Below are 26,507 nucleotides of genomic sequence, written 5' to 3'. Positions count from 1 at the left end.
TGTTCTCTTTTTGCCACAGAGGACAGGACAAGAAACAATGGGTTCAAACTACAGGATAGGAGATTTAGATGGAGTCTCAGGAAAAACTTGTTAACTGTAATAACAGTATCCCAGCTGAACAGACTGCCTAGGGAGGTTGTGGAAGCTTCTTTACTGGAGGTTTTCAAAAGGAGGCTGGCTAGCCATTTATCTTGGATGGTTTGACACAACAAATCCTGCATCTTGGCAGGGGGTTAGACTAGATGACATTTGTGGTCCCTACTAACGCAATGGTTCTATGAAACATGTTGGTGTTGCTGAATCTGCATTTTTCATCAAAAAAGTTTTAGCTGAAAAATTTCACCCAGCTTTACCACTTATGTGACCTTTGGTAACTCACTCAGTTTCTCTGTGCCCCATTGTAAAATGGGGTGATATTGCTTATCTGCCTCATAGGAGTGTTGCAAGAATAAGTTCATTAATGTCTGAGAGGTGCTCAGATACTATGGCAATAGGTACTATAGCAATAGATAGAAATCCTGTATTTTAAACCAATAAAACAAATCCCAACCAACTGCTGTCTGAAACCAGTAAAATGAAACCTTGGCTCAAAACATATTTATTCAATCTGACTGGATTATTTGGCTCTCTGCTAAAGTGTTTTGTCACTTGTTTAGTTGAACTAAATCCAATAGTATTATTTATCATCAAGTACTAAGAATTCTACATAGTACAATAAAATGTTATAGTGTATATTACATATTATAAAAGCAGTATTAAAACTTTGCTTCATAAAAGCAGTACTTTTCAATACTGAACCAGATACAGATCATGGCAAGTATTAAAAAGCAGCAGGAGCATATGAGAAAGTTTGTAGAGTTTGCCAGATCCTACTAATCTCGCCTTTGATTCAGTAGGATACTAATGGAAGACTTAAAAATTTTGCTACAAGCTTCCATTACATTTTTAACTGACATTACTCTTTAAACAAGTTGCTTTAAATTCCATTGGAGTACTAGTTAAATTGGTTGTGCAATACTTTAAATCAAACTATATTCTGAATGCTACTCTAGTGAGATATGCCCCAATTCTTCATGATCCAGGAAATTTTCTGAATCCTTTTGTAATGTACATGATAAACTGATTTAGTTCAATGGTTGATTCATAGTACGGGATTAATGTATGGTGTCCTGCTTCAACTCGGGTACCCTGGTACACTCCCAGCGGCCAGGCCCATCTCTCTCAACAGGTAGAGGAGACTCTATCTGCTCCTGGCCCACTGCCCTCTTATAAGGGCCAACTGAACCCTGATTGGGGTGTGGCCACAGGTGAGCCTACTTCCCCAATCAGCCTGGGAACTGCTTGCTCCCAGCCACAGCCCTCTCCTGGGCTGTTTTAAGCCCTTTAAGGCTGGAACAGGTGACCACCCCACTACAGTATCCTTCATCATTTGTGAATTGCAAGAACAAACAGATGTAATACAAGTTATTAATTCTTAAAAAATAAATATATATATATATATATATATAATGGATTCTATATCGGAGTGGAAGCATAATGTTATAAAATTCTGCTTTAAAGCTTTCTTTTAGGAGGCTATTTTGATGGGGAAAAGTTGTTGCATGTAAAAATCCAGAATAACTGAAGTCAGTATAAAGACTCCCATTGACTGCAGAGGGCTTTGGATCAGGCCCTAAGAGTATGATGAAGAGATAATTTCGGCAGATCAAGAAACTGAACTCCTGTTTAGACAAAGAACATGCACAGCATCACCAGTGCAGATTTCCTTGCCCCATTACTGTGTCTCTAGGGTGAAAGGATATTTCAGTTTCCTTCCCCAGTACTTCCTCCTACTGAGACTAACAACTGTGCTAATTAGCAGTTATTTATGTAAAAACTGTACCTGATTGTAGAGAACTGACAAACAGAAAAAATGGCTTTATCTGGCAGATGCATTGTTCACTATGAATTCTGAAAACATCACTATGACTTTAGTCAACATACTGTAGTATAATTTGTAAATGTGCTACAGTATAAAGTATTATAAATCATTATATCTAAACCACTCTTGTCAACTTAAATTAACTGCATAGATTTTGTGATGCAGTAATAGTTTATGTTCATTTAATTGCTAATTTGTAAAATGTGGTGATCCTCTGTGAGCCCCCTAGTCATGAATATAAATGACATAAGCCCTGATTCCAGAAGGCATCTCTATTCAGAACAGTCCTGAAGCATGTAAATAGGGATGGACTTAAGTGCATGCTTATGGCTTTCCTGAATCTGAGCCATAGGACCTGATCCAAAGCCCACTGATCTGATCCAAAGTGAGGTTCTCCAGTACTTTATTTTGGCCCTGATTCAACAAGGTACTTAAACACAAGACTTAAATTTAAGCACGAGTAGTTCCATTGACTTCAATGCTTAAGATGGAGGCGATACTTAAGTACCTTGCTGAACTGAGGTCTAAAGAACCCAAGAAAATTAAATTACAAAATGTGTGATTCCTATAAGGGGAAGAAAGTCACCTAAAAGCAAGTACACACAGAGGAAAAGTTAATAAGGTATCTGTAACAACTGACAGAGAGATGCTGATTCACATTCTTGTATCTCCCACATGCTCAGAAGGGTGAGATAAGGTTTTCTTCCTCTTCTTTTATAGGCTTAGCCTGAAGGATTTCCAGAAGCTCCATAAAAAATGTTTGGTGCCAATTTCTTTTTTTTCACTTGCGGATGGTGTTGCATTTTGTGTGTCTGCAATTTTGCAGAATATCTGGGTTTCTGTAAGTGTAAAAATCTAGCAGTTTCAGTAGTTAGTCATTACCTCCTATTCAAACTTCTGCATTATTGCTAGACAACAAGCATCATAGATGATCAAACTTACTGGTTTTCTCCACATTTTGACATGAATTTGGGGTCTTGCAAGACTGTAAAAATCAAAGCAAAACGTTGAGGGTAGAAAGGGCAGGAAGAAAAGTGGGCAAATGATGCAAAATGAACCCAAGGGAAATGTTTGCCAGAACATATTGAAATCAAATATAGACAGTATTTTCAACTCTAGGAAAGTCTTTGCACTTGGATAATACAGAGCCACATACTAGACATTGGAGTGGAAAAATTCTACTTTGGACTGACAACTCTTTGTATTATTCATTTGTGGGTTTAATCTCAGACATTTTATATTCTCATAAGAGAATTTGAAAGGTATCCCTCAAATTTCCACCCTACACAGAAGGAGAAGTAGACAGGCAAAGATGTATACTACACCATGGACATGTGTACACACAACCCACTGGTGCGCGTGTGTTAGAGTTGCCCTCTGTGCCCAGTCCAGAGAGGATGTGAGTCTGTTACAGCCCCTAACAAGAGAGCCTAGATCTTCAGCTCATATTTTAGAGACTGGTGCTCTAGAAGGCCATGGTTCAATCCCTGGTATGTTAACCAAGATGGCTGAATCACATGGACTAAGGAAGTTCCTCCCTTTTTTAAAGATCGTCACTCTGATTATATTTGTATACTGGAGATGTTACATTTAAGGTTGTGTATGATTTCAGATTACAGAAAGAGAAAATGTAACAACATTCTACAAAAGTCTTTTTTTTTTTTTCAATCTTATCCTCTGGTAAAAACTAGCTCCTGGCTAGCTCTTTGCGTATAGAATCTCTGTCAAAGGGAGGTTTAAAAACAACAACAACAAAAATCACCAGAAAAATTTAATTAAAAAATTAGTCACTTAAAAATTGTGCAACTTCTGAAAAATCAGTAGTATCTCTGATGTGCACTACTTTAACCCTGATATGATTTGCAGTCATTATTTAAAAATTAAATCTAGCAAATAATTGTTGCACAGTCTCAATCTGAACCAGTAGGGATGCCTTTAGTTTATATTATAGTCTAGTCCCATTTAATTGGAGGTGGGTTAATTTGTATCTGGATTTCAAACCCTTCAAACTGTTGGATTCTGGAGTCTTCGGCTCTGGATATTGATTCATTGTAAAGAGGGGTCTTGGCTATGAAATTCAAATCCCAGATTGGATTCCAGCCTACCCCAGAAGTAAAGCAGTGTTTGAATCCAAGCCTTTTGGGTCAGGTGTCTCTCTCTCTCTCTCTCTCTCTCTCTGTGAATAATGAACTACTATTGACATTACATTTTGAAGCATTATTCATTCTTAGTGTGCTGTACTATGTACATTTACAATGCAAGTGCCACAAGCGCTTGCTTATATAAGTGACTTGAAGTAGCTATGATTTCTGGGTAAACAGTGCATCGTTTTGAAAGTGCAAATATGTATATTTAACTAATAACAATCAGACTCCCTTTGGTATATGTAATATGTGTCTAAATCAGTGGTTCCCAAACTTGTTCCGCTGCTTGTGCAGGGAAAGCCCCTGGCAGGGTGGGCCGGTTTGTTTACCTGCCGCGTGCGCAGGTTTGGCCGATCGCGGCTCCCAGTGGCCGCGGTTCACTGCTCCAGGCCAATGGGAGCTGCTGGAAGCGGCGCGGACTGAGGGATGTACTGGCCGCCGCTTCCAGCAGCTCCTATTGGCCTGGAGCAGCGAACCGCGGCTACTGAGAGCTGCGAACGGCCGAACCTGCGCACACAGCTGGTAAACAAACCGGCGCAGCCTGCCAGGGGCTTTCCCTGAACAAGCGGCAGAACAAGTTTGGGAACCACTGGTCTAAATCATTTTAAATGCAAATGTGTTCTAAAGAATATAAATTAAAACACACATATTTAAAAAGTGCTAGGATGTTGAACCAAACAGCCAAAAGCAAAGGAAATTTAGAATTAAGAGAGATTCCATCCTCAGTGCCCAATATACACACGTACACAGAGAGAGGCGGTGAGTCTCTGCCAGATATTTAACTCTCCTGGTTTGATCAGTTTTTGCTCTTCGTTTCTTATCCTTAAATACTTTCAGGGGAATACTGTCTACCCTATTTCTGAAGGCACTTGGGACCCAGGATGCAGTGGAAGCAGTGTGGTTATTCTGGGTGCATTTGGGATCAGGCTGTATGCCCTGCATAAAGCAGAGCACAGCTCAGTTCTACCCCAATATGACAGTAGTTTTGGAAGGTGGAGTGGGGAATGAGCAAGGTTAGGGCTGGTGGATCAGACTGCTGCAGCCATGTGGTCTTCTGCAGATCTCAGATTTCCCTGCTACACAATGCACACGGTGTGCTGTGCATGATTGTTCCCCTTTCCAGCACAATATTCCTTATACTAATCCCACTAATAATCTGACAGTCATTATCTTTTGATATTTATTTAAACACATAACGCTAGATCTTCAGTTGGTGTACATGAGTATTGCTCCATTGAGTGTAATGCAGCTATGCCAACAGACACCAGCTCAGAGTCTGGCCGATGTCTGTTCCAAAGCAGCAAATTATCCTTCCATAAAGTAAATGGATTAGTCCAAGCTGCTCTCTCAGGATGAGGAAGAGGTCATGTTGAGGATGAGCACCTGGGGCTGAACAGCTTCCATGTTCCAGATAAGCCGCATCAGTGCTGTAATTGCTTTGCTTTAGTAAAAAGAGGGAGACTGAGAATAATGACAGCGGTAGAAATGACCAGTGAAAATTGATTTCCCTAAACTGGGGCATATATGGATTAGAGATAGCCTGGGGTATCAGTGCCATTGCTTTCAAGCAGGAAATGGCAAGATTATCACTAAAATGAAAGGACCACTCTGTTGGAACTGCCAATTACCAGTAATGTATGGGCGGGTTTTTTAGTTTAATTGGGAAGTATTTTAAAAGGCTGCAGAAATCATGAGCATGAGTTGTGAACTTCATATTTTCTTGAACAATTTACTGACAGGAATCCTGGGGGAGTTGGGAAAGGCTCTAAGAAACATTTGATAGATGTTCTCTGTGCACCAGAGCCTCATTAAAACAGTCTCCTGTTTTTGTTCTGGGTTTATTACACTACATATAAATTTAAAAACTGCTGATGCAGGAATTCTTATAGGCTTTAGAAAAATAATCTTTGTATGGTGCTTAATCACAGTCTGGGTTTCCACAGGTGTGTTATATACTGCACCACTTTTTTATGAGTTTGTGTGGGTGAGGGAGAAGTGGGGTAAAACCGCTATCAGTAGTTGTATTTAAATATTTACAGGCGATCAAGGTGCATCCATTGATTGTTTACATAATACTGAATCCTTCTAGATAAGGAAGTTTTATTAATGCTGTTTCTGCCATTAATAATAACCATCTTTGTGGTGTTTCTGATTGACTAGGGCAAATTTCCAATGCAAGGCTCTGTGTCTCATTTCTGCCCTCCTCAGTGAGTGCCACTTTGAAAACATTCCCCTCAACTCAGGAGTTGCTATTCCCATTCTCCTTCCCCAAGTGCTGTTGTGTCCAGTGCTAAACCTTACAAATAGCACCATTCCTGTTATTGTTCCTCAGCAAGGGTCAGGTGTGCCTGTACTCACATAGGACTGCACAAAACTGTAACAGAATCCACCAGAGATGTGCAGTTTGGGCAGTATTCTGGCTGTCTCCTCTTTTCCCTTCAAGGTGGCAGGAGTGGCTGTATTTTGGAATGGCGAGGAGATCTGTGTGAACTACCGAGCACTGTTGTGTGGATTTTGGTCTCTGTGCTCTTCCTAAGTTGCCCACACTTTTAGCAGAACAGCTCTTGTCTATGCCATGCTGCTACTGGCCTTGTCCATGCCATTTGAACATCCATTGCCCTCCACAGTTTGTTCTAACTATGGAGGGAAGCATAACTATAACCCAGAGCAGCAGTAACTTACGATGCATTTTGCATCATAAACTCTACCACTCTTAAAGGGAAATGTGATGAACTGCACTATTCTGCTTTCTGCTCCCCACCCTCTTCGTTGAATTCAGCTCCTGCAGAAGAGGGAGAGGCAGCAATGCAGTGATGGTAAGGGAAGGTTTTCTTCTCTGGGTTCATGTAAGCTCCTCTCTGCACCACATTGAGCAGGGCAATACATCCCCCAAGCAGCAGGGAAAGCGAGGGGATGTCTTCATCAGAATTCTGAGGTGCATTTAGAATCCATGTGCCTCCTCGATTTGCTATGAATCATTGCAGAATGTTACTCCCATAATAAAGTTGTCCCAATCACTGTTTTATATTTTGTTATCTTCTTTTACAGAGCGATGAGGTTTTAACTGTCATCAAGGCGAAAGCACAGTGGCCTGCCTGGCAACCGCTAAACGTGTAAGTTGGTAGAGAATGGAGCCTCCCAGTAGACTCCTGTTCAATATCATCTAACAGAGTGCTCTAAACTTATTGCCTTACACAATGGTTTGCTCTCGCAAAGAAACAATATAAAAGTACTGTTGATAGATGAGTTTGTCTTATGCTTTGGTATTCTGCCAAAAAGTGCCTTTTTATTATTATTATTTGCAGTATGGCGCTTACTAACTAAATCAAGGAAAGAGAAAAAGCAGATAGTTTCATTGAGTTTTTGCCTATACTAAACAATGGAGTTCATTCAGTGTTTGCATGAATATATTAGATACTTGTGTCTGGCTGTCTGGAGTGGCTCACAAACGTGAATGCCACCCTCAGGACAGACTGTTACAAACCAGGGCTCTCAGGTCCAGAAGTCGGCCAGTTCCATCACCGTGGTCTCTGTGGCAGGGGAGTGACTGGATACTTGGTCAAAACTTACGAGCAAAGCTCTCAGTTCCTGACCTGGGGCTTTCCTTTTAGAGGATATTCCCCTCTCCTTGCCTAACTGTTCAAGGTCTTTTGTGTCAAGATCATCATATGACCATGGTTCACCCATTGGGGCTAATCTTTAACCTTTAAAACTCTTAATATCACATTTAAACTTTTAACAGCGTTGGGTTATGATTAAGGCTATGCTTTAGTCATGGGTATTTTTATTAAAAGTCATGTACAGGTCATGGGCAGTAAACAAAAATTCATGGCCTGTGTCCTGTCCGTGACTTGTTCTATATAACCCTGACTGAATCTTGGGTGCTCTGTTGGCGGGGGGGGGCAGTGGCACATGGCCTAGGACCCCCACAGCTGCTGTGGGGAGGCAGTTGGTGGCATGCGGCCCAGGACCCTCACTGCTGCTGGAAGGTGTGGGGGGGTTGGCAGGGCTGGCAGGCTCCCTGCCTGGCTCCACGCAGCTCCCTGGAAGCGGTGACATGTCCCTTGTCTCCTAGGCGAAAGCATAGGCGCCAACTTCTGCTGGTGCCAGTGGGTGCTCGACCCTTCTCTGTCCCCAGCCCTGCCCCGACTCCACCCCTGCCTCGCCCACTCCTGCCTCTGCCCCGCCCCCATTCCAACCCCTTCCTCAAAGCCCCGCCCCCGCCCCACCTCTTCCCCGCTTCCTCCCCTGAGTGTGCACCCCTTCCACTCCTCTTCCCTCCCTCCTGGAGCTTGTTACACTCTGAAACAGGTGCACTGGCTGCTGCAGAAGTCTCTTGACTTCCATGACAGACTCATAGCCTTACTTATGAACTATCCAATTGACCTGTGGCATGTGAATCTTGCTAAGACTATGCCAATGTCAGGCGGTCTGGAGTGGCTCACCAACATGGGTGCCAACTTCACGGCACAAACCTCAAATTGGTTGTGTTTTTTATAATTAGATTTCATCAACCAAGTATCCAGTGTGAACTTTTCAACCACTATAACAGTCTTAACATGGAGTCACAGGAAGTTTCCTTGGGCACTCCAGTCTATTTTGTCACCCAGGCAAGACTGCTTTTGTGAGAGATGGTTCCTTACACCAAAAATCACAACAATATTCAAGTTACTCCCAGTCCCAAAGGACTTACTCAAGTCCATTATACTTTAGATCTCTCACTAAAGATACTTGTAACCAATCTAATAATAAACTAACTACAGATTTATTAACTAAGAACAGAAACAAGAGAGTGATTTACAAGATTCAAGCAGGTAAACGTACACACACAAGTTACAGTCTTGGGTTTCAAAAGCTAATAGGCACTGCTGTAATATGCAAGCTCTATATGTCCTTTGGCTACCTCGACCTAAATACTTTGGGAATCTCTGGCTTATGCTTAGACATATTGCTCTGTACAAATTACAAGCAGCATAGTGATACAGTTCCTTCTCAACAAGTATTTTATTCCCTTCCCCCAGAGTTCAAACTGTGATGGGATGTGTCCACCTGCATATCTCTCTTCTTGGGTGTGGTGGAATCAATCAACAAAGTCCTTTGTCCACTAATATTCCAGAGTGGTTTCTCTGGTGTGTATAGGCCTTATGTTGGGAAGAAGATGACACCTCTTGTGGTAAACTAGCATTTCACAGGTTTCAGAGTAACAGCCGTGTTAGTCTGTATTCGCAAAAAGAAAAGGAGTACTTGTGGCACCTTAGAGACTAACCAATTTATTTGAGCATGAGCTTTCGTGAGCTACAGCTCACTTCATCGGATGCATACCGTGGAAACTGCAGCAGACTTTATATACACACAGAGATCATGAAACAATACCTCCTCCCACCCCACTGTCCTGCTGGTAATAGCTTATCTAAAGTGATCATCAAGTTGGGCCATTTCCAGCACAAATCCAGGTTTTCTCACCCTCCATCCTGCTATGGGATGGGCTATTACCAGCAGGAGAGTGAGTTTGTGGGGGGGGGGGGGGTGGAGGGTGAGAAAACCTGGATTTGTGCTGGAAATGGCCCAACTTGATGATCACTTTAGATAAGCTATTACCAGCAGGACAGTGGGGTGGGAGGAGGTATTGTTTCATGATCTCTGTGTGTATATAAAGTCTGCTGCAGTTTCCACGGTATGCATCCGATGAAGTGAGCTGTAGCTCACGAAAGCTCATGCTCAAATAAATTGGTTAGTCTCTAAGGTGCCACAAGTACTCCTTTAGCATTTCACACTTGGTAATGCTTCTCTCCTGACTGGGGGAGTTTTACAATCTTAGTAAACATTTTCATAGTTACAGAGCAAACACTTCAATATTACCTTAAACATGGGATACAGATACTGTATGTAAGATTAATACATGCAGCACCCTACAAGCATTTCATTAAGTCTAAACAGTAAATACATTCTTATAATGCTACTATCTATTTTAACAATATTAACACACAGGCAGGCCAGTCTTTCCCAGCTGTGCATTTTTCAGTGTTTAGTGAGGCCCAGGGACCTTGGCAGGAGCTGGCATCTGGTGTGCAAGCATCACAACATGTTCTCCTATGTTGTCGTATTGTTTGGTCTGGCATGTCTAGTTTGTCAACTGTGTCCAAAGAACGGATGACACAAAAAAGTGAGGTTTTGTATCTCAGAAAAGAGATCTAAAAACAAAGATTAAAGACACTGGCCCACATCCTCAGCTACTGTACACTGCCACTGTGACATTGACTACAGTAGGGCTAATCTGATTTACACCAGCTGAGCATCTGGCCCACCATCCTCACAGGATTCTTGCTCTTGGGTCCTGTGCTCTCAGCTCAAGACAGGGTAGAATTTCATTCGCTCCAGGCTTCTGAACCTTAAATCTTCTGTAACTTCCCCCACATGTGATCTGTGCTTGGGCCAATGCAATTGCTAGTCAAATATCTTTTACTAATGATGTGGCTTGAAGTATAAAATCAGTACTGGTAAAATTATCAAGTCACAAAAATTGATGAAGTGGAAAATGGTGATGGGGGGAGGTCACTTACAGAGACTGACCCAGATCACTTGGTAAAATAAGCTTTGCTGGAGGGAATGTATATTCCTGTTTTTGTGTCTTTTTGTAACTTAAGGTTTTGCCTAGAGGGATTCTCTATGTTTTGAATCCGATTACCCTGTAAGGTATTTACCGTCCTGATTTTACAGAGGTGATTCTTTTACCTTTTCTTTAATTAAAATTCTTGTTTTAAGAACGTAATTGATTTTTCATTGTTCTTAAGTTCCAAGGGTTTGGGTCTGTGTTCACCTGTACCAATTGGTGAGGATTATTATCAAGCCTTCCCCAGGAAAGGAGGTGTAGGGCTTGGGGGGATATTTTGGGGGAAGACGTCTCCAAGTGGTCTCTTTCCCTGTTCTTTGTTTAAAATGCTTGGTGGTGGCAGCATACTGTTCAAGGACAAGGCAAAGTTTATACCTTGGGGAAGTTTTTAACCTAAGCTGATAAGAATAAGCTTAGGGGGTCTTTCATGCGGGTCCCCACATCTGTACCCTAGAGTTCAGAGTGGGGAAGGAACCTTGACAAATGCTTAGTCAATTATTATGCATAAGATAGCTAACTAGTCATGGCAAGCATGCATTGCTAATTTTCTACTGACTAATGGGCGTGGATAATTTTCTCTTGAGTAATCCTGAATGATATGTCTTTTCCTGATATGGCATAAAGCTGATTTGTCAAGGCATCATGTCACCTAATAGAAAGCCATGTCACAACATATCATAATACATCCAGCAAAAGATCCTAGTGTAAGGTATAAAACACTAACATTATGAAATACGTAGCACTAATAAACATAACTCTAGAGCCTTGGAAATAAAGTTACAAATTTTAGTAAGGGATATCAGTCTTCTCATGCTTCAAAGTGCAAGATTATCCCTTGATGGGATCAGGATGCAACTTCCTATTCTAGTTTTAATACAAACTTAAATCAGTACAGGGGGGAAAAGCTGGTATTTCAGGCACCAATATGTTTAACTGCTCACAAATATTGATATTCTAAGGGCAATCACTGTAATTAAGTGTTGACTGCTGTAAATATATTAACAGATTTTCGTATTCAGAGTGCTACACTAGATGGACTATTTATCTGGTCAACTTTAATTAAAAAATCACAACAGAGTGAGGGGATCCTGTGACTCCCAGGGCTGGAAAAACGGGAGCGGTCTGATTGGCTAACAAATTGACATGGGGGAAAAAAAGACAGTCTCAGAAGTTGCTAGCTGTATTATTGTGAAATAATCAATCCATTACAGCAGAACTTTGGGGTACAGAATTCCATCCCCCAAATAAACATTTTTTTCTGCTCTATCTGTGGATCCAAATCCAAAAGTCCTTGCTCAGGCAAACTCCCATTTCTTCAATGAGAGCTTTGCCTGAGCAAGGACTTCAGGATTTGTCCCACAGTTAATCTAACATATCACTAGACAAAAACAAGACCAGATCAGCCAGCATTTTCTAATTCTGATGTAGTACATTACAGTGGGAGAAATCAGCCTGTTTTGGTGAGTCATGGAGGAGAGCAAACCCCTAGGCCTGGAAAAAGTGTGAACTCCACAACTTGGCACAAGCAGAGTTTTCTTGTTCAATGTGGCTGTGAAATCCAAGCCAGGTAGCAATGTTGTCAGCTCATTTGTTGTTGTTACAGCTGTGCACTTTTCCATGGTCATTACCTCCTCCACTCTTTGTGAGCCTTCACCAGTAAAGTAGGTTATCATACAGGCACAAGATCTTTTACATAAAATCAATGTACATAAAATCAATTTACATAAAATGGCAACAATCATGCAATAGGAGATAGTAGTTTCTTCAGTTAGGTCCCTTTCACCGCAGAATTCCTAGTTCTCTGAAAAGCCTTGGACATTGAAAGCATGCAGCTGGACAGGCATAGCTCATTAACTTTCCCTCTTGAAAGATGTTACCAGAATGTTTCCAATACAGGTGGATCAGTTTGCTCATCATTAGCTGGGGCCAACAGGAGATGTTTGAATCCTTACTTCAGTGCCTAGGGATTTTGTTTGATTATTGCAAGCCAGGGAGCTTGCACCACTGTGTATCACCTTGAATCTCAATTAAAGATTTTAGGCTGTATCAGAGGGAAAAGCATAGATGGGACATGGGAGAGAAGCAATTTGCCAAACTGCTATGCATCTAGATACTGTAATGCTGGGTATTTTATAACCTATAAATCATGGAGCAGATAAACAGTATCTTTCCAAATATCGTCACATGTGCAGCCAGTCTGCTTACGATAAACTAAAGGGAACTGGTCAACTTTATTATTATTATCTATATTATCATAATACCTAGGAGTTCTAGTCGTGGACCAGGACCCAGCTGTGCTTGGCACCGTACAAACAGAACAAAAAAGATAGTCCTTGTCCCAAACAGCTTACAATGTAAGTGTAAGAAAAGAGACAGATGGACATAGACAGATGGAAGAATACAAAAGTACGATGAGACAATATTGGTCAGCATGTGGTTTTAGCACACCAGCAGCATAACCATTATCAAGTTTTTAGATACTGAATGAGCAAACATCTTTTCCTGCATTTGTAACAATGCTTTAGAGTACAAAAACTGAAAGAAAATCTGATTTAGCCTTTCAGTTGTCTGTTTACTCTGCATTTGTCTTCAGCGCGTACAATAAAATTAGCCTTTCACTTTCCAGATCTCGACACAACATCTAGCAATGTTAAGAATGTGCAGATATTTCAAAAGAACAGCTTCTCTTTGAATATTTAGAAAATGGTGATGGAAATATTTTAAAATCTTTTGATGATAAGCTGAGGTCTATATGCAAATCCTCCCTCCATGTTGTTACTGGTGACTCTGTCGTGAGGCATCTGAGTCAGTGCGTTCCACCCACTATTCTTCCCTTTGTATGCCACTCAGGAAAACATGAAAGTTAAAAGCAGAGTACAATAAATTAATATCCCTGCTCCCTGCTCTACTCACCACTGTTAATCTAATAGAGAATAGCTCTCCTAGATGAACAATCCATGCTAGGGAGCTATTTCCACTATCCTGGAAATGTATAGTGCACCTATACTCACTCCATAAGGGACCCACTCTAACACAGCAAGCCTCCAAAAATGAGCAATCTGGTGACACTGAGGGACATATTCCAGAACTGGGTGATGTCCAGCTAAGGCAACTCACAGTGCCCCTCCATAACCTCCACTTCATCTCACTCTGACACTGCTGTCCCCTGGGCTGTTTACAAGGCAAGCCTTTGCTACTACTATCTGGAGCACCTGCAAGAGGTGAGCTTCGTCCTCCACAGCCTGGTCCATGGACCTCTGGTGTTGTGACTTAGCCCAGAGAACTCCAGTCTGCCGCCCTAAGGAGCCTCACTTAGTTTGAGAGCTGGGAATGCCAGGGACGGGGGTGCAGGCTTGTCATTCTCTTCCATTCGTTACTCTCTTTTTCTGACTGACATGAAAGCCCTCTGTGTTTTATTTAATGTCTCTGTCCCATGAGTCTCACCTATTGAGATTCTGTTACAGCTAACCCTATATCACGGCCATGGTCGTATTTGTTTAATGATGATTTTGACTTATTACCTTTTCTTGGGATCAAAAACTTCATCATCTCCTTCCTCTTGCCTATCCTGTTTGCTCCTACAGTTCTCTGTGTAGCTTGAGTGAATAGCCACATCTTGCTATTGTCTGGACACTTGGCTACCTATCGCATGTTACAATCTCTTGATTGTGAGGCCAGTTTCTTGTCTGAAGTAACACCAATGTATTCCCCTTCAGCAGCATTGTGGTTAATCTTCCTTTGCCCTTTTCGAGGGGTTCTTCAAAGGCTCCCGGAAGTTTCTAGTTCAAACAGGTCATTCTCAACACAGGAATAAGCTGGGTTATGCTAAAGCACTTTTCTGTGCACATGGGAATACACTCAATATTTTACCCCTTTACTTCCTCTCAGATGCCACATATCCTGGATAGTCTCCTTCTGAACGAGGAGAAATGGATACTACTCCTTCTGCCTAACACTAGAAAATTAGGCTTTTCCTCTCAGGCTGAGCATGATCTCTGGAACAGCATGCCTTGTCACTCAGCTCTGTGTCACCATCCAGAGTAGGATACTATCCAGGAGAGAGAGAGAGAGAGAGAGAAAGAGTTGGCTCAGGACCTCATGAGAGATGCTAACAAAGGGCCTGATCCAAAGTCTATTGAAGTCAATGGGCTTTGCATCAGGCCCATATTAACTGGAGAAAGAGATGCAGATGCTCTTCTGCATCTTTTCCTTTTTGTCTTTGTGGTATTTCTTTTTATCCCCACTTTCTCCCACCCCCAACTCTACTCTACCACAGTTTGAACCAAAAATAACTTTTACAGCTACTTTGCTATACTCAGTGAAGCTTAAATTCAGCATCAAAAAGTCCAGATAATGAGGTGATTTTCCCTAGCTTTTGCAAATTTTCTTTTTTGTCATCTTTCCTTGCTTCTGCCTGTGCTCACAATACCTGTCTCTCTCCTTGCAAATGTCCTCATTTTTACACTGCTCTACTGCAAGTCAGATACTCTGGTAAACTGAGAGCTAGCTGAGTGAGAAACAGAGCACTTGAATATGTTCCCAGGCATGGACCTATTTTCCCGGTACACTTTGCAGGAAATCACTTAGGTTGCAAAAGTCAGTGGAAGCTGACAGATTTTTGCTTGGGTTCAGATTGTGACCTTCCAAAAACCCAACAGTTCCCAAATGAAACCATAAATCAGTCCAGGTTCACTTAGAATTGGCCGAAGCTCTTTTGAAACTCAGCCCAGCTGAACCATTTGGCAAAGTTGGCCTGAGTTTTGATTTAGTGTTGAAATCTGGTTCCACTGCTGTTCTGGAATTTTCACATCCTTTTACTTCTCATTCATTGGTCCCCAGTAATTCAATACCATGCACATGATGGGGCAAAGGGACATACAAAATATCTGAATGAACTCCCAAGCACAAATACAAAGTGGGGCCCTTCTACTCATATTGAATGCACTCCTTTTGCCATTCACCCAAAATGTCCATACTAACCTGCATCACCTTCTTTTCCACAAGTCCTTGGTGTACCTACTCCACTCCTCATCTCCACTTTCCCAAGCCTCTGCTGGTATTGCCGCTCTCCTCAACGCCCTTATAGATGTTCCTGTCTCTACACATGCCCCCAGTATCTGTTCCTGCTTACCACATGGTGGCTGGCAAAAGAGGCTGCTGTTGGCTGCCTTCCCACTTGTCATTTCCACAGCTGGCTGTTCCAGGAGCTACAGAGATATGGGGAAGCAGCATACAGAGCCAGATGGGCAGGGAGCTTCAAAGGAGCTGGCAGCTACTTTAATCTGCTCCCTTACAGCAACAGGAGCTCCCTGTAGTGGGGGCAGAAAATTGGCAGCTTTCTCTGAACTGCTGGTCTTCTGCTTCCTCCCTCTGGTTATCCCTGTTGCTGCTGCTTCGCCCTCTGCAGTGGGAAGGGCAGGCAATGGAGCCTGACTGCTCCTACTGAGGTAGCAGCGACTTCTGCTACATGACCTGAAAAACCTACTTGGGCCAGCTTTTAACAAACTAAAATGTCAGGAAGGCACCATATTGTCCTTAATGCTGCAAGACATTCCAGCATTTATTCAGTGCTTCAATCTGGCCACATCAGGTAGATCTTTAAATACCGTTCATCTTAATAGGCATTCCATTAAACATGCAGTACAATCTGATACCAGCACAGGGTTAAAAATTAAAAATTAAAATGAGACAAGCCGTGAACCACTCCACTACCAGTGCCTCTTGTTTGCAGTTTTACTATACAGTGTATGCCTGTCTGGGAAAGCAGTTTCTGCCTGCCAGCTGTGTTTACAATGTTTGGGGGAAACAGAAGTAACAGAAAAGTACATTTGACACCCCTAAGTACAGGGGTGGGGTGGTTCTAGGAGTCTCCAGTTCTGATAACATACAAAAGCCAGTGGGAGAACACTTCAATCTTCTTGGACATTCTATAACAGATTTGAAAGTAGCTATATTTGAACAAAAAAAATCTTCAGAAACAGACTTCAAAGAGAAAAGGAGTACTTGTGGCACCTTAGAAACTAACAAAGCATTTCAGAAACAAGCTTTTCACGAAAGCTTATGCTCAAATAAATTGGTTAGTCTCTAAGGTGCCACAAGTCCTCCTTTTCTTTTTGGGAATACAGACTAACACGGCTGCTACTCTGAAAGACTTCAAAGAGAAACAGCAGAACTAAAATTCATTTGCAAATTTAACACCATTAATTTGGGCTTGAATAGGGACTGGGAGTGGCTGGCTCATTACAAAAGCAGCTTTGCCTCTCCTGGAATTGACTCCTCCTCATCTATTATTGGGAGTGTGGACTACATCCACCCTGATTGTCAACACTGGTTCTCCACTTGTGAGGTAACTCCCTTCTCTTCATGTGTCAGTATATTTATGTCTGCAGCTGTAATTTTCACTCCATGCGTCTGAAGAAGTGGGGTTTTTACCCACGAAGCTTATGCTCAAATAAATCTGTTAGTCTTTAAGGTGCCACCGGACTCCTTGTTATTTTTGTGGATACAGACTAACACAGCTACCCCCGATACTTGGCACTTTAATTACTGTTAATACTAAGGTGAAATTATTTATTAATATGTGTGAATGAGAGACAGAGAGAGAGAGAGAGAACAGAACAAAACTGAATACGGCATTCTACAGGGATGGTATGTAATATATTGTCCCTAAAGGAGGAAGATACACTACTGAAACAAAGTTGATAGTGCTCTGTTTAAATATTTAAGAAGTCCATGTCTCTGAAATGTGTTCCTGCTGGCAATAGCATAATGATACTAAATCGCTTGTTTAGGTAGCCATTGTTCTGGTGATGTCTCAGCAAGAGGATGCGCGGTTTATTTCATTAGCTTGCTGCCACCACCTGGTTCAGTCTGGATAAACCTATTCCCCAAATCTTGGCAGAAATCATTCCATCGTATTTTCTTATATAACCATTTAACAGGAATCTAACTTAAAATTACACTATATCTGCCAACTCTTATTCTCTGATAAATCTATATCAATCAGTATTGAGAGGGGAAGATTCAGTTTTGAAAACTGAAAGGAGTTAGGTAAAAAATAATGTAATTCCCAAAGTCTATACCCTAGAGTTCTGGGAACATCTTTAAGTCACTAGTGTCAATTAGTCTTTTAAGAATACTCTATGAAACAATGAATAAAATTATTCACTATAACACACCAAGTTCCCCATACAAACTAAAATTCACACAGTGCGGTATCCAAACATTTCCTTTCAACAACTTCATGAGTTTGGGAAAGTATTTATTTTACTTTCCATGCTGTCAGTCTAGTTTCTGTTCTTCCTAATAAAATATTTGTATAATAAATTACACTTTTTACCCAGTAGTAGCATGGTGTCTTTTTAAACAATAGGTAGCCGAGTAAGTTTTGTTTTGCAAAACACTCAAGTAAATAAACTGAGGATATTTGCTCAGTTTATGTTAATGTAATTCTTACCTTCCTGTTATATTATAGTGCTAAAATGACCTACTGTACTGTAACACAAAACACTGCCCATTAAAGCTTACTTTGTTTTAAGTGAGTAAAATGTTTTATCAAGAGAACTAATTTATAAAAGTGTAAATCACAAATGAACAAATTAGCTTCTGAATGGTTGTTTTGCTCAATTAATCAAGTCCTTGGACTATCCAGCTGAGAAGCACAATTAGAATAGGGAAAAGATGTGTTTTTAATACACACACAACTTCAAATGGTTTGTTATAGATTTCACTAAATGGCAGCTGAAGGTAAAATGCAGACTTATTCTGAACTCTAATTAACTGGCTGTAATGTGCACATTTTAATTTTTATTTGTTATTTCCTCTAAAGTAAAGAGGAATAATCTTTAATCACCCATCCACTGTATATCATTAGCATTTGATTATACAAATTGCTTATAAACCCTGTTCCACCTAATAATTTGAAAGTGAAATCATGCATATATAATTTCACCTACAGTGAGTGTCAGCTGGGGGTTACACAGAAATGGGGAAGTTATTATTTTATAGTTAATGTTACAGGACATTTTACAATGCCCATTTTTCTTGCAGTCTATATTAGACATTTTTCCTGATTGTTGCATTTATGCTCTGCTATTTCTGTAATTTTGGGAAAAAGGTAAGGCCCAGCTTTTTACTTCCTTTAAGATCTTTGTACTCCTAGAAACACATTTAATATACTCACCACCATACTCAGTGTGCATATTGCACCACGTAAAGTTTTCTTGAATGCTTAGATGGTTGTCAGAAGGCTATGCAGTTACCAAATTGCATATTGTGTGTTGAATACAAAAGGGCTTTAAAAAAGTGTTTCAGGCAGGGTCATTGTTTTCATTACAGTGGTAGAACACACTGTAGGCGTCCTGTTCACTTGCTGTGCTATATTCTGTACACCCTATGAGTAAATGCAGAGTGTCTGTAGGACAATGGAACAGACTTCTTGGGAGGTTGTGGAAGCTTCTTCACTGGAGGTTTTCAAAAGGAAGCCCTCTGTCTTGGATGGTTTAGACACAACAAACCTGCATCTTGGCAGGAAGTTAGACTAGATGATTTTGTGGTCCCTTCTAACTCTATGGTTCTAGGATTCTATGTAATGGTGCTGTTGTTTGAGGAGGCTGGATTGTGAGTGGCCTGTTCAGGGAGACCCCATGGCCACACATTTATACTGGAAAGTCAAGCACGGTGGTGGATCCACTCCATGAGTAGAGAAATATGCTGGAAGACACATCCTATGTATATTAAATTGATTAATTATAATAGGCGACAGGATGGTACCTTTTGGTTCATTGAGACATGCCTACTTTAATACAATTTTACTTGCATTCAGCAAGAGATACACGAGGCACTCCGTAAGGTGACAGAGACATGGATTTTCATAGCAAAGAAAGTTACATTTCAAACCTTAACACCTCTGCCATTTTAGCTTACCTCCTGAAAGATCATTTTAGACAGACACACTGTGGTTATATTCTGCTTTCTGTGTCCATCTGAAATACAGTTCCCTTGGCTTCAGTGGAACTACTCCAGATTTAGAATTCAGTCATGCAAACCTCTCTCTCATGTATGTAACGTACTTAGTTAATGATAATAAGTGTGTGTAACTGCAACTCACATGAGACAACTGCATGTGTGTAACTTTACTCAGGTGAGTAAAGTTATATGCATGTAATTAATATTTGTCACAAGTGACAGCAAAATCTATGTACATCACGCTAACCTCCTGTATATCACAGGCCACAGCATCCACACGCTGAAGCCAACAACTGACACTAGACTAAAGTATTACTGTCCACAGAAGACTAGACTATTACGTGCCACAGAGAGAGAATAGGAAGGAAGGTGAAGAAACCCAAAGGTTACTGCCAATCTGAAATAGGGGAAAATTCCTTCCTGACCCCACATATGGCAATCTGTTAAACCCTGAGCCTGTGAACAAGAACCTGCCAACCAAGCACCTAAAAGAGGGAATGCTCAGTGCCACCTCCGAGCCCTGGCCCACCCCAGCCAGTGTCCCATCTCCAGTTGTAGCCATCCCTGATGCTTCAGAGGAAGGAGATTTTAAAAAAACTCGGAGAATACATGGAGGGGGGAATCCGTTCCTGAGCCCAGCCAATGGCCAGCTGAAACCATGACGTGTGAGTTTAAGACATAACCCAGAAGTGAGCCCCAGGGCAGTTGAGCCCTGCCCCCTACCATCACAAACAACCCTGTGCTACAATTATACTCAGAAATTTGTCCAGCTCTCTCTCAAAGCTAATTAAGGTGTTTGCCCCCACATCTCCCACTGGGAGGCTGTTCCAGAATCTGGTGGTTAGAAACCTGCTTCTAATTTCCATCCTGAATAATTATTTCATGGCCAATTTATATACACTTGTTCTTGTGCCAACATTGTCCTTTAATTTAAATATACCTCTACCCTGATATAATGCTGTCCTCTGGAGCCAAAAAATCTTACCGCATTATAGGTGAAACCACATTATATCGAACTTGCTTTGATCCACTGGAGCGCACAGCTCCCTCAACACCCGCCCCCCCCCCGGAGCACTGCTTTACCACGTTATATCCAAATTCGTCTTGTATCAGATCGGGGTAGAGGTGTAGCTCTTTGCCTTCCCTGGTATTTACCTCCCTAATGTTTTTATAGAGAGCAACCATATCCCTTCTCAATCTTCCTTGTGTTAGACTAAACAAGCCAAGCTCTTCCAGTCTCCTCTCATAGGATAGGCCCTCCATTCCTCTGATCACCCTAATAGCTCTTCTCTGCACCTGTTCCAGTTTAAATTAATCTTTCTTGAACACGGGTGACCAGAATGGTACACAGTATTCCAAATGAGGTCTTACCAGTGCCTTGTACGGTGGCGTTCATACTTCACTATCTCTACTGGAAATGCCTTGCCTAAGATCTCATTTGCCTTTTTCACAGCAGCATCATGTTGGTGACTTACAGTCATCCTGTGATAGACCCATGTCACTTTCCTCCTCTGCTGCTTCCAACTGATGATCACCCAGCTTGTAGCAGAAATTCTTATTATGACCCTGTACTTTGTACTATTGAATTTAATTCCATTTCTGTCACTCCAGTTTTCAAAGTCATCCTGATCTTCCTGTATGTAATTCCAATTCTCCTCTGTATTGACGATGCCTCCCAACTTTGTATCATTAGCAAATTTCATTAGCACATTCCTACTTTTTGTGCCAAGGTCATTAATGAAAATATTGAATAAGATTGGTCCCATGACTGATGCTTGAGAAATTGCACTAGTAGCCGCCACCCAGTCTGACAAGTCACCTTTCAGCACAACCCCATTACCTTTTCCCCTTTAGCCAATTCTATATCCACAGTAAAATGCTTGCCCATCTTCCCTAATTTAACTAATAATTTCCCATGGGGTTCCATGTCAAATGGTTTACTGCAGCCCAAATATATTAGATTTACTGCACTTCCCTTATCTAAAAAGTCAGTTATTTTCTCAAAGAATGGAATCAAGTTAGTCTGGCATGATCTACCTTTGGTAAACCCATGTTGAATTACATCCCCTTTATCATTTACGTTCACAATGTGTTCTAAAACCTTGCATACTACTGAGGTCAAACTAACAGATCTGTAATTCCCTGGTTCACTTTTTTCCCTTTCTTAAATATAAGTATGATGTTAGTCAGTCATATGGTACTACTCCCGAATAGATAGACTTATTAAAAATTCTTGCTACTGGACTAACAATTCCATGTGTCAGTTCTTTCAGGATTCTGGGATGAAAATTTTCCAGTATCCGTGATTTGAGTCCATTAAGTTTTTCTTCCATCTCAGATGTGTTAATTTCCATTTCTAGACACCCATAGCCATCAACTGTACTCCTTTCGTGCACATGTTCCATATTATCATTGCTATTGAAAACTGAGGCAAAATATTAATTCACTTTTTGGGCTGCACCCTGTACCTAGATTGTCTTTAATCTCATTCCCATCCACACTGCAGAGCAGCCCAACCTCATCCATCCTTGTTTTCTTTTTATAACTATACATTTATTTATTTTAATTTCTTTGACAAGAGCTAATTCAGCTTGACTTTTGGTGATTCTCATTTTATTCCTACATTTTTGTAACCTCTACATTGTAGTTTTCTTGCTGATCAGCCCCTTTTTCCATTCCCTATAGGCTCTCTGCTTATGCCTAATAACTTTTTTGATATGGTTATTCATCCAGGTGGGTCTGGAGCCTTTTCCTATAAGTTTGTTTTCCCTTTTCTTGGAATGCAAATTTCAGATATTTTTTGCACAGCTGATTTGAAGAAATTCCTAGCCTCCTCCACATTTAAGTCCTTGAGCTTTTCAGTCCAGCTGACTTCTTCAGTTCCCATAATTTCCCAAAGTCTGACTTTTGGAAAAAAAAATCATAGTTGACAACCTGGTTCTGATTATCCTTCCATTTAATATAAATGGAATAAACTCATGATCATTTGATCCAAGGTTATTTCCTAAAACCAGCTGTTCTACGATGTCCTCACTACTTACTAAAACCAAGTCTGAAATTACATCATTTCTTGTTTGTTCAGTGATGATTTGATGAAGAAAACTGTCATCTATCACATCCAGGAGTAAGTGGGCCTTACCAGTATGAAGGCATCAACAGACTTTTGACCACAGTTTTGAGAATGTTACTTGCATAATATACAATAGGGAAATCTGTCATAAACAAACAAGCTATTCACTGACACAGTAACAGCTGTTCACCTGAAGTGCATCAAAGCCAACAATACATTATTTTCACTGGTTTCAGAGTAGCAGCCATGTTAGTCTGTATCTGCAAAAAGAAAAGGAGTACTTGTGGCACCTTAGAGACTAACAAATTTATTTGAGCATAAGCTTTCGTGAGCTACAGTTCACTTCATCGGATGCATTATTTTCACTGTAATAATAGCTGCAGCCAAGAAAAATAAAACATCTGGAAAAGAATTCATTAAAGAGCTGTATGAACATGACTAACCTGTTGATAATAAGCAACTGAAAGCAGCAAAAAGCATATAAAACATAAAATCATTAGTAGCTAAAGCATGAAAAAGAGGAAACCAGGTTCATGCTGATAAACTGCTTGAATTATGTATTTTCTCTAACTGACTTGCCAATATTGCAGACTGGGGTGAGTGGAAAGCTATGTCATTTGGAATCTCATCTGGTCTACACTACCCAGGCAGGAGAGTTATTTGTTTTGGGGGGTTTGTTTTGATTGGCTTTTTGTTGTGTGACAGTTACAAGGTGGCTTGGTTTTTTTGGGGAGAGGGTTGCTTTGAAATTCTTTTCAATTTGAAAGATCTTTAAAGTAAACCACTCCTGAGTGGTTCCTCCTTAAAGTAATATTTGGGCATCTGTCTGCCACCAAAATGAACGCAGTCTGGAGACAGTCCTCACCATGTAAAGAGTTGTTGTATCAGGAAGACATTTTCATTGCATAACAACTTTATTGAACCTATACGCTTTTGAACAATGCTACGTATTCTTACATGCCAGTAGATGGCATTCCATGCCACGTCCATAAACACATATATACAGTTAAATATATATTTTTATGTATAGCAGTATACTCAAGAACAATGTAAGTGGGTTGACAACCATGCAAGGTCTGCTATGATGAATGGTGTGGTCTAATAGATGAGGTACAATAATATGGGTTTTGCACAGTAAATGCTATGGAACATATTGGTTGTATTCATCCAGTTATAGAATATCTGTTAACTAGTGAGGCCTCAGTACCTGTACTCCTAAATGTTGCATTCTGTGGACCATATTTTGCATTTAGATAGGCACTCATGGGAAAAATTTTCAAAAGCACCCAACTGATTTAGGCCTGGTCTACATACAAGAGTCAGACAGCTTTTACTATACTAGTATGGTTAAAACAGTACCATCCTTCTAGAATGTACATGTATATATTAAATATACAATCACGTCCGCATGTACATTTTTAAAACAGTTTTGTTGAGCAGCTCTAGCACCTCCATACTTCAGAACAAGGGCTTGAAATTTTGCAGGAGGGTCAGCCTAATGTCAGGGATATGCCTTTTTCTCCTTCAGTGAAAGGAGAATATGAACACGTTATAAGCCTTTGAAAAATCTTAGTTTGCACATAGTCAGTAAAGCCTTGTTAGAATTTGGTAAATAAATTCTCTGAAGATTCTCTCTGCAGTGGACATGCCCATAGAGGAACAATTACTAACTCAGATAAGGAAACGGAGTGGAAGCAGGGGAGGAAGAAGAGGAAGACTACAAGTAGGATGAGGAGCCCCAGGTGGGGGCAGAAAGACTAGGGTTGGCTTGATTCATCCCCAGAGCACCATCCACCCTGTGCACCCTGTGCGAATATGGTTGCCCTGGAATTTTCTAACTTGACTTTTCAACCTTAACATTCTTTTAACATAGTGCTTTACATTTTGAACAGTGAATTTATTCAGAACTAGGTATTGGTTTATGAGGATGTTGGCTGGGCCTTGCCACCTAGAGGAATTCACAACCCCAAGTTAGTGCCCAGGCTCCCTGTACAATGCACGTGGGTTGTAACTGAGCTGGCAGCCTCCCATGTGTCCTTTTGTGGCCTAGGATCACACTGCAGGCGACCTGCCTCAGTTTCCCCTTTTGGACTGTGTAATGAAAACTTTTCATCTAGTCTTTTCTAGGTCAAAAATATCCCTCCTTGAAGATTGGGTTTATTAAAATAAATAATATAAAATAAAGTATAAAATAAAATATAAAATAAAGTCAAATAAAACTCAAAATCACAAAGGTTTCTCATCCTCCTCCCAGCCCTTCCTGCCTGGAGGGCATTGTGGTTTCTTCCCTGCTTGGACATGGTCTCTCCTAGGCCTCTCTGCCATGGGCACTTCATCTGGTCTCAAGGTCTTCTCTGCCAAAGGCTTTCCTCAGTCTCTGCCACAACTTCCGAAACTTTCCCCCTTCAGCTGTCCCTTAGAGTTGAGTCACCAAATTCCTCGCTGCTGCAGCGCCTTCAGTAATTAGCACTTCCTGAGCCGAAACGCTCCAGCCATTAAGGGCAATGCTCCCTGTTACACGGAGACTTGAGGATTCACAGAACCAGCATGCTGAAGGGGGAGTCACGTAAGCTAGCCAGTAGGAGATGCCGAGGAGAAGTGTGAGGCTTAAGCTCTCTCCAACCTGGAGTTAGGCACCTATCTCTACTCCGTATTCTAAGTCATGAACTCTCTCCTGGAATTAGGTGCCTAAGCCAGATCAGCCCTTTCTCAAGAAAAACCAAGGAGGAGGTTTGCCCCTCCCACTCACCCATACCCTTTAGCCCAGTGATTAACACACTTGGGTGGAGGAGCCACATCTAGTCCTTGCTTCAGTGCATACTAAAGAATTATATAAAAAGTAGAAAAGCTTCAACAGGAATGATTGAGGTACCCAACTCCAGAGTACCATGGAACCCTATGGTTAGGGCTCTCACATGGAATGTGGGAGACCTGGGTTCAAGTTTCTGCTCTGAATCAGGCAGAGTGGGAGTTTGAACCCAGATCTCCCACACCCAGGGTGAGCGTTCTAATCCCTGCAGAATAGCATATAAAGGGGCCGGGTGCACCAGTGCTTCATCTTTCTCCTCCTCCTTCTCATTTTGTGCAAGGCCCAAACCAGTAGGTGTACTCTTGGGTGGCTTTAGAGCTTGCCTGCCAGATTGCGCCCTGGAAGGGAATGCCTAGTTTGTGAATCCTTAGGGATTTTAGGCATGATTTAGGTGCCAAGCTGCTATGTGGTGACATGACTCAGCCAGCTGTGTGTGTGCTCAGCAGCAGGAATTTAGGTATCTAGGGTACTTTTCCACTTGACTTAGGTGCCTACAGCCTTAGGCAGCAGCTGAGCAGTGGGGGGAGGGGGGGTTGAATGACATTAGTGCCTAAATGTTGGACTTAGGTGCCTAAAGTGGCAGTCAGGTGCCTGTGTCTCCCCTTATGAACCAAACTGTAGGAATCAGGACCTTAATTTCACATCTCACATATGTGAATGTAGTTCACTATCACACTCTGAGCACTTTGTCTATGATAAGTCTTTTTTCCCATCAATCTCAGGTAACACAAAATGATCCTGAAGTCTCACAACTAAACTGTGCCAACCTCTTAAAGTAATAGCTTCAGTAGAAGAAAAAGGAAGAATGCTAAAGAAATATAACAAGAAGCTGAATTCTTGGGGATTTGCATATAAGTAAAACTTTTTCCTCAGATTTTCATGGTAGGATTTCCCTGATGGGAGCTATGTTCATGTACTGCAGGCAGAGCAGAATATCTCACTTGTGGTCTGCTGGGTAGAAATGCAGGAAACATTTTATCCTTAAA

The 26,507-nt window shown here is 41.2% G+C and overlaps 1 protein-coding gene across 1 annotated transcript in view; it reads left to right on the top strand.

The window, feature by feature from the left end:
• The window catches only part of SPON1 (spondin 1), a 316,618-nt gene that overhangs the window by 242,210 nt on the left and 47,901 nt on the right, over window positions 1-26,507 (top strand). Inside the window, exon 7 of the mRNA XM_073347696.1 lies at window positions 7,114-7,178. Within this exon, the coding sequence (XP_073203797.1) occupies window positions 7,114-7,178 (65 nt within the window). The remainder of the gene's footprint in view (window positions 1-7,113; window positions 7,179-26,507) is intronic.

The sequence above is a fragment of the Lepidochelys kempii genome, chromosome 6 (assembly GCF_965140265.1).
Source record: "Lepidochelys kempii isolate rLepKem1 chromosome 6, rLepKem1.hap2, whole genome shotgun sequence".
Taxonomy (NCBI): Eukaryota; Metazoa; Chordata; order Testudines; family Cheloniidae; genus Lepidochelys; species Lepidochelys kempii.
This window is presented reverse-complemented; position numbering and strand designations above follow the sequence as displayed.